This window comes from Oncorhynchus keta, chromosome 37 (assembly GCF_023373465.1).
Source record: "Oncorhynchus keta strain PuntledgeMale-10-30-2019 chromosome 37, Oket_V2, whole genome shotgun sequence".
NCBI lineage: Eukaryota > Metazoa > Chordata > Actinopteri > Salmoniformes > Salmonidae > Oncorhynchus > Oncorhynchus keta.
Window position 1 is genome coordinate 27,242,868 of NC_068457.1, and position 11,206 is coordinate 27,254,073.

Sequence of the window (11,206 nt, forward strand, 5' to 3'; positions counted from 1 at the left end):
CAGGATTATTTTCCTTCTGTAGCAAACTGGCTGAAATGAAGGTCCTACATCTGAATAAGGCAGGTATGAGGCAGGTACAGGTATGAGGCAGGTATAGGTATGAGGCAGGTACAGGTATGAGGCAGGTACTGGTATGAGGCAGGTATGAGGCAGGTACACCAAGTCACTTGGCTCTGTCATAACCTCACATGGTCTCTCCTATCATTGCTATGCAGACGACACACAATTAATCTTCTCCTTTCCCCCTTCTGATGACCAGGTGGCGAATCGCATCTCTGCATGTCTGGCAGACATATCAGTGTGGATGACGGATCACCACCTCAAGCTGAACCTCAGCAAGACGGAGCTCCTCTTCCTCCCGGGGAAGGACTGCCCGTTCCATGATCTCGCCATCACGGTTGACAACTCCATTGTGTCCTCCTCCCAGAGCGCTAAGAACCTTGGCGTGATCCTGGACAACACCCTGACGTTCTCAACTAACATCAAGGCGGTGTCCCGTTCCTGTAGGTTCATGCTCTACAACATCCGCAGAGTACGACCCTGCCTCACACAGGAAGCGGCGCAGGTCTAATCCAGGCACTTGTCATCTCCCGTCTTGATTACTGCAACTCGCTGTTGGCTGGGCTCCCTGCCTGTGCCATTAAACCCCTACAACTCATCCAGAACGCCGCAGCCCGTCTGGTGTTCAACCTTCCCAAGTTCTCTCACGTCACCCCGCTCCTCCGCTCTCTCCACTGGCTTCCAGTTGAAGCTCGCATCCGCTACAAGACCATGGTGCTTGCCTACGGAGCTGTGAGGGAACGGCACCTCAGTACCTCCAGGCTCTGATCAGGCCCTACACCCAAACAAGGGCACTGCGTTCATCCACCTCTGGCCTGCTCGCCTCCCTACCACTGAGGAAGTACAGTTCCGCTCAGCCCAGTCAAAACTGTTCGCTGCTCTGGCCCCCAATGGTGGAACAAACTCCCTCACGACGCCAGGACAGCGGAGTCAATCACCACCTCCGGAGACACCTGAAACCCCACCTCTTCAAGGAATCACCTAGGATAGGGTAAGGGTAAGTAATCCTTCCCCCCCCAACAAGATTTAGATGCAAGTGGCTGTTCCACTGGTTGTCATAAGGTGTATGCACCATCTTTGTAAGTCGCTTCTGATAAAGATGTCTGCTAAATGACTTAAATGTAATGTAAATGTACAGGTATGAGGCAGGTACTGGTATGAGGCAGGTACAGGTATGAGGCAGGTATGAGGCAGGTACAGGTATGAGGCAGGCACTGGTATGAGGCAGGCACAGGCATGAGGCAGGCATGAGGCAGGTACAGGCATGAGGCAGGCACTGGCATGAGGCAGGCAACTGGTACGAGGCTAGGCACTGGTATGAGGCAGGTATAGGTATGAGGCAGGTACAGGTACGATAGGTACAGGTATGAGGCAGGTACTGGTATGAGGCAATATACAGGTATGAGGCAGGTACAGGTATGAGGCAGACACAGGTATGAGGCAGGTACTGGTATGAAGCAGGTACAGGTATGAGGCAGGTACAGGTATGAGGCAGGTACAGGTATGAGGCAGGTACAGGTATGAGGCAGGTACAGGTAGGAGGCAGGTACAGGTATGAGGCAGGTACTGGTATGAGGCAGGTACAGGTATGAGGCAGGTACAGGTATGAGGCAGGTACAGGTATGAGGCAGGTACTGGTATGAGGCAGGTACAGGTATGAGGCAGGTACTGGTATGAGGCAGGTACTGGTATGAGGCAGGTACAGGTATGAGGCAGGTACAGGTATGAGGCAGGTACTGGTATGAGGCAGGTACAGGTATGAGGCAGGTACAGGTATGAGGCAGGTACTGGTATGAGGCAGGTACAGGTATGAGGCAGGTATGAGGCAGGTACAGGTATGAGGCAGGTACTGGTATGAGGCAGGTACAGGTATGAGGCAGGTACAGGTTTGAGGCAAGTACAGGTATGAGGCAGGTACAGGTATGAGGCAGGTACAGGTATGAGGCAGGTACAGGTATGAGACAGGTATGAGGCAGGTATGATGTAGGAAATTACAGGTATGAGGCAGGTACAGGTATGAGGCAGGTACAGGTATGAGGCAGGTACAGGTATGACAGTAGCTCACCTGAGGAGGATGACCAGGTCTGCATCACCAGACAGCCTGGCAAGCATCAGAGGCCTTCATTACGGATCAACTGCACCTTCTCCCTGTGGTGGAGAACAACAGAATGATCCTTAACCACTCCTTGGAGGTATAGTGAGTGAGTTGACAACAGTAGTGAATTTAGTAGTGAGGGTTTGAGGGACCGTTCTAGTGAAGTGAGGGAGGGAGGGTGGAAGGAGGGAGGGGGAGGGGGAGGAAGGAGGGAGGAGGGAGGGGCAAGGAGGGGGGTCGGAGGGGGAGGGGCGGAGGAAGGAGGGGGAGGTAGGAGGGAGGAGGAGGCGGGTGGAGGAGGGAGGAGGAGGGGGAGGTAGGAGGGAAAAAGGGTGGAGGAAGAGGCTGCTGACCTGAGCCAGTGGTTCCTGATAAACCTCTGTCTGTCTCTCCTGCAGGATCTCAAAGATATTGGGTTGTCGAAGAAACGCCACAATCTTGTCGTTGTAAGCTGAAGAGAAAGAGTCGAGGACAGAATGAGCTATGTGTGTTTGTGTGTGTGTGTGTGTGTGTGTGTGTGTGTGTGTGTGTGTGTGTGTGTGTGTGTGTGTGTGTGTGTGTGTGTGTGTGTGTCCACTCACCCACTGGCACTACATCTTGGTACTGGGTGCGGCTGACCGGGGTGAAGGTGCTGGATGGGCGGGGCATTACAGGGGGTCCTCCTCCAGAACGACGAGGGTGGTCACCCACCTGGAGCACAGAGAGGTGGTTGAGTTGACTGACGAGTGCGTGTGTGTGTGGCTCACCATGTCTTGTGTGTGTGTGTGTGTGTGTATGTGTGTCTCACAATGATTTATGTGTGTTTGTGTGTCTCACCATGATGTGTGTGTGTGTGTGTCTCACCATGATGTGTGTGTGTGTGTGTCTCACCATGATGTGTGTGTGTGTGTGTCTCACCATGATGTGTGTGTGTGTGTCTCTCACCATGATGTGTGTGTGTGTGTCTCACCATGATGTGTGTGTGTGTGTCTCACCATGATGTGTGTGTGTGTGTGTGTCTCACCATGATGTGTGTGTGTCTCACCATGATGTGTGTGTGTGTGTCTCACCATGATGTGTGTGTGTGTGTGTCTCACCATGATGTGTGTGTGTGTGTCTCACCATGATGTGTGTGTGTGTGTCGCTCACCATGATGTGTGTGTGTGTCTCACCATGATGTGTGTGTGTCTCACCATGATGTGTGTGTGTGTCTCACCATGATGTGTGTGTGTGTGTGTCTCACCATGATGTGTGTGTGTGTGTCTCACCATGATGAGTGTGTGTGTCTCACCATGATGTGTGTGTCTCACCATGATGTGTGTGTGTTTGTCTCACCATGATGTGTGTGTCTCACCATGTGTTGTGGGCTGACTTCGCCAGCGCTGTGGCTGCGTTGTCTGGTCAGGTGCTGGCGGTGGGCCAGGAGGCTGCTGGGACGTGTGCTGCTCTGAAGAGGGAGCCGAGGGTCGATGAACGTAGTGGCCCGGCAGTTGTGGTCCACAAAGAAAGGCTGTAGAGTCAGACAGAATGAGAAGAGGTTAGTGTCTGTCTGTCTGTCTGTCTGTCTGTCTGTCTGTCTGTCTGTCTGTCTGTCTGTCTGTCTGTCTGTCTGTCTGTACCTTGCCAGTGTGGTCGTGCTTCAGCTCCCAGCCACGGGGCAGCTCCAGCTGTTTGTTGGAGAACATGTTGAGGAAAACCACCAGGTCTCTGTTGTGCTGGTAGCGCTCATAGTGATGCGTGTCCCGACGCACCTTACTGATCATGTGTTTCAGGCAGGTGTTACCTGTAAACATGCGGTAGGCACTCTGGGGAGAGAACAAGAGAAGAGGAGAGTGGGAGAGGAAGGGAGAGAAGGTGCAGAGAGGAGAGAAGGGGAGAGAATTGTAGAGGGGGAGGAGGGTGGGGAAAGAGAGGAGAGGGAGAAGAAGGTGGAAGAGGAGAGGAGAGAAGGGAGAGGATTGTAGAGGAGGAGGGTGGGAGAAGAGAGGAGAGGAAGGTGCGTGAGCAGAGGAGAGAAGGGGGAGAGGATTGTAGAGAGGAGGAGGGTGGGAGAAGAGAGAAGAGGGAGAATAAAGGTGGGAGAGAGGAGGAGAGAAGAGAGGATTGTAGAGGAGGAGGTGGGAGAACATATAAAGGGAGAAGAGGTGGGAGAGGAGAGGAGATGGGAGGATTAGGAGAGGAGATTGGATATTATTATTTAGAGAGGAGATGAAGGGAGAGTTATGGGGGAGAGGGTGAGAAAGAAGATAGGAAGGTCGAGAAACAGAAGGAGAGAAGGAGAGAGGATATGTAGAGAGGAGGAGGGTGGGAGAAGAGAGAAGAGGGGAGAAGAAGTTGGGAGAGGAGAGAAGGAGAGGATTATGTAGAGGGGAGAGGGTGGGAGAAGAGAGAAGAGGGAGAAGAAGGTGGGAGAGGAGAGGAGATGGGAGGAGGGGGGAGAGGAGAGAATAGGAGGGTGGGAGAGGAGAGGAGGGTGGGAGAGAGAAGAGGAGAGAAGAGGGAGAGGGAGGGGATGAGGATGAGGAGAGAGAGGAAGGAGAGGAAGAGAAGGGGATGATGGACAAGCAGGGGAAGGTGGGAGAAGAGAGGGAGAGGAAGGTGCGAGCAGAGGAGATGATGGGGAGGAAGAGGATTGAAGGGGAGGAGGGTGGGAGAAGAGAGAGAGAAGAGGGGAGAAGAAGGTGGGACAAACAGGAGATGGGAGGAGGAGGAGAGGAGAATAGGAGATTTAGTGGGAGAGAGGAGGGTGGGGAGAAGAGGAGAAGAGGGGAGAGGGGAGGAGAGAAGAGGATAGGAGGGTGGGAAAACAGAGATTTATTTAGAGGGGGAGGGAGGGGAGAGAACAGGATAGGAGTGGGAGAGAGGAGAGGAGAGGAGAGGGATATTTATTAGAGGAGATTTAGAGAGAGGAGATTTAGAGATTTACATGGAGATTATTTATTACTTAGGAGACAGGAGATAGGAGAGGAGAGGAAGGAGAAGGAGAGGAAGGAGAAGGAAGGAGAGGGAGAACAGGAGGAGGGAGAAGAGGATAGGAGGGTGGGAGAGGAGGGAGGATGGAATATTTAGAGAAGAGGGGGAAGGGAGGGGGAGGAGGGTGGAGTGGAGAGAAGAGGGAGAAACAAGTTAGGATAGGATTTTGGGAGTGGAGTGGAGGGGAGGAGTGGAGAGGAAGAGGAAGAGGAGAGAAGAGGAGAGAAAAGGAGAGGACGTGGAGGAGAAGGGAGGGAGCACAGTGGGAGAGTTGAGTAGAGTAGAGAAGAGGAGAGGAAGAGGAAGAGGAGAGAAGGGTAGTATTGTAAAAGTGATGAATGACTGATGTGACAGTGTGAGGTAAATATAGCTACAGTACTGTAATAGTAGAAATATAGGTCATAGAAATGAACTGATCGAGCAGTAAGGGGGGATCTAGGTGTGTGTGTGTGTGTGTGTGTGTGTGTGTGTGAGAAACATACAGGGTTGGAATGCAGCAAGGTGAAGAAGTCAGGGCTGGTCAGGAACTTAGCGCTGGGAGACTGGAGGAGCAGACTGAGACGAGAACGAGAACTATCTGGAGTCACCACACCATCACGACGATACTCTGACAACACACACACAGACACACACACACACACACACAACAAGTTAATAACCAAACAATTTCATTTTGAAAAGCTTTAACAAGAGCCGGGTTTAGTTTTAGTAGAAACCATCCTAAACAAGCAGAATACTGGCTAGTGAAAGTTTACAGGCCTATTGTCAAGTTTTAGTTGACTACAGCGACCAGAATGCACTGCAAGCCTGGCTACCTGGGATAGTATGGTGGTCAGTGTCGTCGGTGGGCACCTCGGGCGGAGCTGTCAGCTCCTCTGCTGTTCTCTCATTGGTCATCGTCCTGCGTATACTCTGATACCTGAAGACAAAAGCAATGGCACTAAACTGTAACACAAACTCTATAGAAGAGAGTGGTGAGTGTGTGTGTGTGTGTGCGTGTGTGTGTGTGTGTGTGTGTGTGTGTGTGTGTGTGTGTGTGTGTGTGTGTGTGTGTGTGAGTGTGTGTGTGTGTGTCTGCCTGTGTGTGTGTGTTCTGCAGTGTGAGTGTGTGTGTGAGTGTGTGTGTTCTGCATGTGTGTGTGTGTGTGTGTGTCTGCCTGTGTGTGTGTGTGTTCTGCATGTGTGTGTGGCTAGATACATGATAGGTGTGTGTGCTGGTTGTAACCTGCGGTTGAGCTGTTCCATCTGCTGTATGCTGTTGGACCTCTGGAGGAGCTGCGGTGCTGGAGGCGCGGTGGGTCTCTGCCAGGTGGTGGTGCGGTTCACATGGTCCACATAGAACACACGACTGTGACTGTCTATACGGGCCTCCCAGTCTGAAACACATAGAACACACGACTGTGACTGTCTATACGGGCCTCCCAGTCTAAAACACATAGAACACACGACTGTGACTGTCTATACGGGCCTCCCAGTCTGAAACACATAGAACACACGACTGTGACTGTCTATACAGGCCTCCCAGTCTAAAACACATAGAACACACAACTGTGACTGTCTATACGGGCCTCCCAGTCTAAAACACATAGAACACACGACTGTGACTGTCTATACGGGCCTCCCAGTCTAAAACACACAGAACACACCACTGTGACTGTCTATACGGGCCTCCCAGTCTAAAACACATAGAACACACGACTGTGACTGTCTATACACAGGCCTCCCAGTCTAAAACACATAGAACACACGACTGTGACTGTCTATACCGGGCCTCCCAGTCTAAAACACACAGAACACACGACTGTGACTGTCTATACGGGCCTCCCAGTCTAAAACACACAGAACACACGACTGTGACTGTCTATACGGGCCTCCCAGTCTAAAACACATAGAACACACGACTGTGACTGTCTATACGGCCTCCCAGTCTAAAACACATAGAACACACGACTGTGACTGTCTATACGGCCTCCCAGTCTAAAACACATAGAACACACGACTGTGACTGTCTATACGGCCTCCCAGTCTAAAACACATAGAACACACGACTGTGACTGTCTATACGGCCTCCCAGTCTAAAACACATAGAACACATGACTGTGACTGTCTATACGGGCCTCCCAGTCTAAAACACACATAGAACACACGACTGTGACTGTCTATACGGGCCTCCCAGTCTAAAACACATAGAACACACGACTGTGACTGTCTATACGGGCCTCCCAGTCTAAAACACATAGAACACACGACTGTGACTGTCTATACGGGCCTCCCAGTCTAAAACACACAGAACACACGACTGTGACTGTCTATACGGGCCTCCCAGTCTAAAACACATAGAACACACGACTGTGACTGTCTATACGGGCCTCCCAGTCTAAAACACATAGAACACACGACTGTGACTGTCTATACGGGCCTCCCAGTCAGCAAGGCAAATATATCATATGCACTGAGTGGACAAAACATTAGGAACACCTGCTCTTTCCATGACAGACTGACCAAGTGAATCCAGGTTGAAGTTATGATCCCTTATTGATGTCACTTGTTAAATCCACTTCAATCAGTGTAGATGAAGAGGAGGAGACAGGTTAAAGAAGGATGTTTAAGTCTTGAGACAATTAGAACATGGATTGTGTGTGTGTGTCATTCAGAGACTATAAACAGGGTATGGTAGTAGGTGCCAGTCGCATTGGTTTGAATGTGTCCAGAACGCTGCTGGGTTTTTCACGCTCAACAGATTCCCATGTGTATCAAAATGGTCCCCCACCCAAAGGACATCCAGACAACTTGATACAACTGTGGGAAGCATTGGAGTCATCATGGGCCAGCATCTCTGTGGAACGCTTTCCACACCTTGTAGAGTCCAGGCCCCGACACAGTGAGGCTGTTCTGAGGGGTAAAGGGGTTGCAACTCAAACATCATGAAGGTGTTCCTAATGTTTTGTACACTCAGTGTATATGACACACACTGCAATAAGTCAACCACTAATTCTAATATTATTACTAATTGTATCAATTCTACCATGTCAGATTATGAGTCGGTCAACTGACATGATCAGGATTTCAATCTTTCTCTTCCTCCCTCAGCAACACTACTCACTGGGAGGAAGTGGCTCATCTACTCTCTGGTAGCGACCCATGTCGTGACGGACAGAGGGCAGGGAGCGGACGGACTGGTGACCGTTGACTTGACCTGTGGCCCCTGAAGAAGATGAGGAGAGGGGAAGAAATTAAAACATACTGTGGCCCCTGGACAAGATGAGGAGAGGAGAAGACATTTAAACACACTGTGGCCCCTGGGCAAGATGAGGAGAGAGGAAGACATTTAAACACACTGTGGCCCCTGGACAAGATGAGGAGAGAGGAAGACATTAAAACACACTGTGGCCCCTGAGGAGAGAGGAAAGACATTAAAACAAGATGAGGAGAGAGGAAGACATTTAAACACACTGTGGCCCCTGGACAAGATGAGAAGAGAGGAAGACATTTAAACAGACTCTGGCCCCTGGACAAGATGAGAAGAGAGGAAGACATTTAAACAGACTGTGGCCCCTGGACAAGATGAGAAGAGAGGAAGACATTTAAACACACTGTGGCCCCTGGACAAGATGAGGAGAGAGGAAGACATTAAAACACACTGTGGCCCCTGGACAAGATGAGGAGAGAGGAAGACATTAAAACACACTGTGGCCCCTGGACAAGATGAGGAGAGAGGAAGACATTAAAACACACTGTGGCCCCTGGACAAGATGAGGAGAGAGGAAGACATTAAAACACACCGTGGCCCCTGGACAAGATGAGGAGAGAGGAAGACATTAAAACACACTGTGGCCCCTGGACAAGATGAGAAGAGAGGAAGACATTAAAACACACTGTGGCCCCTGGACAAGATGAGAAGAGAGGAAGACATTTAAACACACTGTGGCCCCTGAAGAAGATGAGAAGAGAGGAAGACATTTAAACAGACTGTGGCCCCTGGACAAGATGAGAAGAGAGGAAGACATTTAAACAGACTCTGGCCCCTGGACAAGATGAGAAGAGAGGAAGACATTTAAACAGACTGTGGCCCCTGGACAAGATGAGAAGAGAGGAAGACATTTAAACAGACTGTGGCCCCTGGACAAGATGAGAAGAGAGGAAGACATTTAAACACACTGTGGCCCCTGAAGAAGATGAGAAGAGAGGAAGACATTTAAACAGACTGTGGCCCCTGGACAAGATGAGAAGAGAGGAAGACATTTAAACAGACTGTGGCCCCTGGACAAGATGAGGAGAGAGGAAGACATTTAAACACACTGTGGCCCCTGAAGAAGATGAGGACAGAGGAAGACATTTAAACACACTGTGGCCCCTGGGCAAGATGAGGAGAGAGGAAGACATTTAAACACACTGTGGCCCCTGAAGAAGATGAGAAGAGAGGAAGACATTAAAACAGACTGTGGCCCCTGGACAAGATGAGAAGAGAGGAAGACATTTAAACAGACTGTGGCCCCTGGACAAGATGAGAAGAGAGGAAGACATTTAAAGGACATCCTAGGATAGGATAAGTAATCCTTCTCACCCCCCTTTTAAGATTTAGATGCACTATTGTAAAGTGACTGTTCCACTGGATGTCATAAGGTGAATGCACCAATTTGTAAGTCGCTCTGGATAAGAGCGTCTGCTAAATGACTTAAATGTAAATGTAAACAGACTGTGGCCCCTGGACAAGATGAGAAGAGAGGAAGACATTTAAACAGACTGTGGCCCCTGGACAAGATGATAAGAGAGGAAGACATTAAAACACACTGTGGCCCCTGGACAGAATACAGATTAAACACACGAGTGCACACTCACACTCAAACACACATTAAAACCTCACTGTGTCATCCAAACCAGAGGGAAAAACCGACATAATCTGACAACAATCAACGTTAATAAACATCAAGTGAATTATACTGGGTTTTTTTCACGTTTTTTAATCCTTTTGTTCTTGTTCTTTCTTTTTAGAGGATTTAAGGAGCTTTTCATGTTTCTTTCCTCGTCCTGAACCGGGTCAATCCCTCCGTGGTACTGTACTGTATGACCATGGAGCAGAAACATCACTCTGGACAAAATGTCACAGAAGATATTATAGATGCACATCAGCCTCTATGGAAGGACCATGAACAAGTGTAGACACAAATTACTTCTTTAAAATTTGTGACAGGCACACAGAAAAGTCACACAGTTTTTACAACACATTTTGTGTGTCTGACACACATTATGTTATACCCCCCCACCCATCCTCCCCAACCAACCTCCCCACCCATCCTCCCCAACCAACCTCCCCACCCAACCTCCCCAACCCAACCTCCCCACCCATCCTCCCCCAACCAACCTCCCCACCCATCCTCCCCAATCAACCTCCCCACCCATCCTCCCAACCAACCTCCCACCCAACCTCCCAACCAACCTCCCACCCAACCTCCCCACCCATCCTCCCCAACCAACCTCCCACCCATCCTCCCCAACCAACCTCCCACCCATCCTCCCCAACCAACCTCCCCACCCATCCTCCCCAACCAACCTCCCACCATCCCCCACCCATCCTCCCCCACCCATCCTCCCCACCCATCCTCCCCAACCAACCTCCTCCCCATCCTCACCCATCCTCCCCAACCAACCTCCCCAACCAATCTGGCAGCCAGCCTCCCCCACCCGTCCTACAACCAGCCTCCCCAGCCAACCTCCCACCCATCCTCCCACCCTCCCACCCATCCTCCCAACCAGCCTCCCCAACCAACCTCCCCAACCAACCTCCCCACCATCCTCTAGCCAACCTCCCCACCATCCTCCCCAACCCAACCTCCCACCCATCCTCACCAACCAACCTCCCCCACCCATCCTCCCCAACCAACCTCCCCACCCATCCTCCCCCAACCTCCCCTCATCCTCCCCAAACAACCTCCCCAACCAACCTCCCCACCCAACCTCCCACCCATCATCCCCAACCAACCTCCCACCCAACCTTCCCAACCAACCTCCCACCCACCCATCCTCCCCAACCAACCTCCCCAACCAACCTCCCCACCCAACCTCCCCACCCAACCTCCCCACCCATCTCCCCAACCAACC

General features: G+C 50.9%; 1 protein-coding gene across 1 annotated transcript; it reads right to left on the bottom strand.

Annotated features, from left to right (window-relative positions):
- Positions 1 to 2,184: 2,184 nt before the first annotated feature.
- LOC127916633 (E3 ubiquitin-protein ligase HECW2-like) lies at positions 2,185 to 8,484 on the bottom strand. Its single transcript, XM_052498943.1, has 9 exons — positions 8,211 to 8,484; positions 6,333 to 6,483; positions 5,923 to 6,026; positions 5,590 to 5,714; positions 3,754 to 3,939; positions 3,489 to 3,644; positions 2,737 to 2,845; positions 2,509 to 2,606; positions 2,185 to 2,208 (listed from the first exon to the last, which is right to left on the bottom strand). Exons 1-9 carry the CDS (start codon positions 8,248 to 8,250, stop codon positions 2,185 to 2,187), a joined length of 993 nt encoding a protein of 330 aa, XP_052354903.1. The 5' UTR covers positions 8,251 to 8,484.
- Positions 8,485 to 11,206: the final 2,722 nt, after the last annotated feature.

Bases quoted from the DNA above. Each gene is read 5' to 3' on its own strand.
- LOC127916633 (XM_052498943.1), bottom strand. From the start codon at position 8,250: ATGGGTCGCTACCAGAGAGTAGATGAGCCACTTCCTCCCA. The intron at 5,715-5,922 runs GTAGCCAGGCTT...GTGTGTTGTCAG, and splicing joins TGACCACCATACTATCCCAG to AGTATCGTCGTGATGGTGTG. The intron at 2,209-2,508 runs GTCAGCAGCCTC...TCTCCACCACAG, and splicing joins ATCAGGAACCACTGGCTCAG to GGAGAAGGTGCAGTTGATCC.